Source organism: Zalophus californianus, chromosome 11, assembly GCF_009762305.2.
Source record: "Zalophus californianus isolate mZalCal1 chromosome 11, mZalCal1.pri.v2, whole genome shotgun sequence".
NCBI lineage: Eukaryota > Metazoa > Chordata > Mammalia > Carnivora > Otariidae > Zalophus > Zalophus californianus.
Window position 1 is genome coordinate 60,551,835 of NC_045605.1, and position 3,583 is coordinate 60,555,417.

The 3,583-nt window shown below is 40.7% G+C and overlaps 1 protein-coding gene across 1 annotated transcript; it reads left to right on the top strand.

Moving 5' to 3' along the window:
• Nucleotides 1-642: 642 nt before the first annotated feature.
• Nucleotides 643-1,614, top strand: LOC113913672 (olfactory receptor 51H1-like). Its single transcript, XM_027577917.2, has one exon. It carries the CDS (start codon nucleotides 643-645, stop codon nucleotides 1,612-1,614), a length of 972 nt encoding a protein of 323 aa, XP_027433718.2.
• The last annotated feature ends 1,969 nt before the right edge of the window (nucleotides 1,615-3,583 follow it).

Genomic DNA, 3,583 nt, shown 5'->3' on the forward strand with positions numbered 1-3,583 from the left:
GAACTATAGCATTTTATTTCTCAAAAAATCACTAAAACAGACAAAAACTAAAACAATAGTTTATTGGAAAGAAATGTATGCTGGCAATCTAATAGGCCAGATATTTGGACCAACAACTAGCTCTTTTTCATAAGAGCAATGGGAAAAAATGGATGTTTGATAGAAAGAGAGAAAACATCCTGGCTAAGGCTGGGGAAATATGAATCAGAAATCTTTCAAAATCTTTCTCTTTTGGTAGATGTCAAAAACAGTTATAATAGGATTTTTGATTCATCATGAGCATGGGTCAGCCAGAGATACATACAGCCTGGGGGTAAAATACTCAAGAATTGAAGAGCAGAGGGCAAATTATTCAAAAATTATAAGGGATGCAAAAGTAAATATGAATATGACGTATTTGTGGTTAGGTGAGTCTTTTTCTCCTGGGCCAGTAGAAGCTTCTTCAACAGGATACACAGTGGAGTAGTAATTTCAGGGATTCAGTCCTCTCTTACACCCTCCCCACCCATGTGAAAATAAAATTGTTTCACTCCCAGGGAAGTCAGATTCTAATATATTGCTAATCCCTGTCACTGTATTTTTAGGAAGTCATCTATCAGGATCCCACAAGCACCCTCCTCATGCCTGTGTCACATTGGCTTCATGGCAGATAATAACCACTCTTACTTCCAACACCCTTACTTTGTCTTAACTGGAATTCCAGGGCTTGAACAAAAGTATTACTGGATGGCATTCCCACTGGGTACTTTATGTGTCATTGCCCTCTTTGGCAATGGTGTCATCATCTCTACCATCAAGTCTGAATCATCACTGTGTATTCCCATGTACTATTTTCTGTGCATGCTGGCTTGGGCAGACATGGGGCTTGCCCTTTGTACTTTGCCCTCTATGTTAGGCATATTCTGGTTTAACTCTAAGTCCATTCCCTTTGATGCTTGCCTTGTTCAGATGTACTTCATTCACACCTTCTCTGCCATTGAATCTGGCGTGCTGGTGGCCATGGTCTTTGGTCGGGTGGTAGCCATCTGGAATCCGCTCAGGTATGGCACCATCCTAACCAGTGGTGTGGTCTGCAGAACAGGGGCAGTCATCTTGACAAGGGCAGTCTGTGTGGTCTTCCCTGTGCCTTTCCTCATCAAACGACTTCCCTTCTACTGCTCCAACATCCTCTCCCACTCCTTCTGCCTCCACCAAGACATCATGCGCCTTGCCTGTGCCAGCACTCAGGTCAACAGTCTCTATGGACTTATTGCTGTCATCTTCACCAAGGGTTCTGACTCCCTCTCCATCCTCCTCTCCTATGTGTTCATACTCCGAACAGTAATGGCCATTGCCTCAGGGGAGGGCCAGCTGAAGGCACTCAACACCTGTGTTTCACACATCTGTGCTGTACTCATCTTCTATGTTCCACTCATTGGGGTGTCTGTCATTCATCGTTTTGGAAAGCACCTTTCACCACTGACTCATGCCCTCATGGCTAATGCCTACCTTCTTGTACCCCCTGTGCTGAACCCTATAGTCTATACTGTGAAGACCAAGGAGATACAAAAGAAAATCATCCAAATATTTGTTCAAACCAAGATTACTGCAGAGGGTTGGGGTCTGCCAGTTTGAGAGAGAAGGAATCTATTCTGTAAAGGCTCAGTTATGACTATGAGAAATAAAGGTTTATATTTTTCATGTTTTCTGGGTGATTTGAATTGGACATTTGAATTGGACAAAAAGAGATTTCCCTGCGCTGAGAGCAGGGAAATCTCTTTTTCTGCTCCAGATTGTTCTTTGCTTACTATAGAAAGAGTGACATTTATAGGAGCTGTTCAATGTACTATCCTATAGCCCTGCATTTATGAGTTGGCATGTAACAGCTGAAGGCAGGGAATATTACTAATTCAATTTTTAAAAAGCTCTTCTGAACACAAATAGGCCATGAGTTTAATGCCTTTTAAATTAAATCTCACCAAATTAATTTAACATTCTAGCTCAAGAATTAGGAATGACTTCCATTCTTAAAAGGGGAGAAATGAATTATACACATTAAATAATAAGAGAGCATCTGGGGATAATACATTATTAAAATAAAACATGAATCAGAAAAATGATCAAATTTTAGGATTAAGAATATAAATGTGTACAATTGAGCAGGGGCCAACTATGTTGCATAACTTGGGATCAAAAGATTAGGGGTAAGGTTTAGCTTTTCCATTTGTGACACTGGGTATCTCTTACCTGGGCATCCAGTGTTGTTATGAAATTAAATTTAATCATATGAGTACAACTATTTGTAAACATGAGGTTCTGTGCAATTATAAGGAGTGTCTGAGAATTTAAGGGAATAAGAGAACTTGTATTTATAGACTGTCCACTAAGCAAAAGACACAGTGCCAGAGCCTTTTACATGTTATTTTATTTGGTAATTACAGCATCCCTTTCAGGGAAAGTGTTATGCACTATTACTTACCTATTGATGAGGCAAGTACGGAAAGGGAGAAAGTTTGGAAATTTTTATAGCAAATTTGACTTTGCAGTACCACTAAAGCACACAGTTTTGTATACAATACAATAAAATTGTATGGGTGCAATTTTTTTCCTGGTCTGAGTGGGTAGAGTATGGGGTTTCCCAGGAAGACAAACAGGGTGTACTTGGAGTCCATAGGGTATGATTATGGCTTATGGTGTGATGAGGGGAGTAAGTGCATGTCCAGATTGAGGGGCAGGGAGAGGATGGTCTGGGATGAACTAAATTAAAAAAAAAAGCTCAAAATTAATTTACTACATATAATTTGAGAAATACTGATTTAGTAGAAAAAACAAGATACATCTTTTTTTCATAGTTAATTTTTTTTTTAAAGATTTATTTATTTATTTTGAGAGAGGGAGAATGAGAGAGAGAGAGAGTACATGAGAGGGGGGAGGGTTAGAGGGAGAAACAGGCTCCTCGCTGAGCAGGGAGCCGGATGCGGGACTCGATCCCGGGACTCCAGGATCATGACCTGAGCCGAAGGCAGACGCTTAACCGACTGAGCCACCCAGGTGCCCTTTTTTCATAGTTAATTTAAAAATATCTATCCTATGTGTTTGAAGTAGACATAGGGCTATATAATAAAAATGAAACCCACAAGACCAAGACTGAAAAAAAAAAAAGAGAGAGAGAGAGATAGTCTAATGGTGGAGATAAGGCAAGTAAAAACAGGAATGCTTTCTAGGTGTCAATAAGGTCACCTGGAAAGTAGGACATGCTTCCCACTTTCTCAGGTAAGGATGGCCCAAGGTAAGCATGCTTTTTTTTTTTTTTAAGATTTTATTTATTTATTTGTCAGAGAAAGAGAGAGAGAGCACAAGCAGGGGGAGCAACAGGCAGAGGGAGAAGCAGACTCCCCGCCGAGTAAGGAGCCTGATGCAGGACATGTTCCCAGTACCCGGAGATCATGACCTGGGCTGAAGGCAGAAGCTCAGCCAGCTGAGCCACCCAGGCATCCCAGTCACCAAGCTTTTGATGGTTTGTTGATATGTGAACCTAATCCTTTTAGTGCCATGACAAGATCCTATACTCAGAGTCTGGAGGCCACATTCATTGGGACATAAT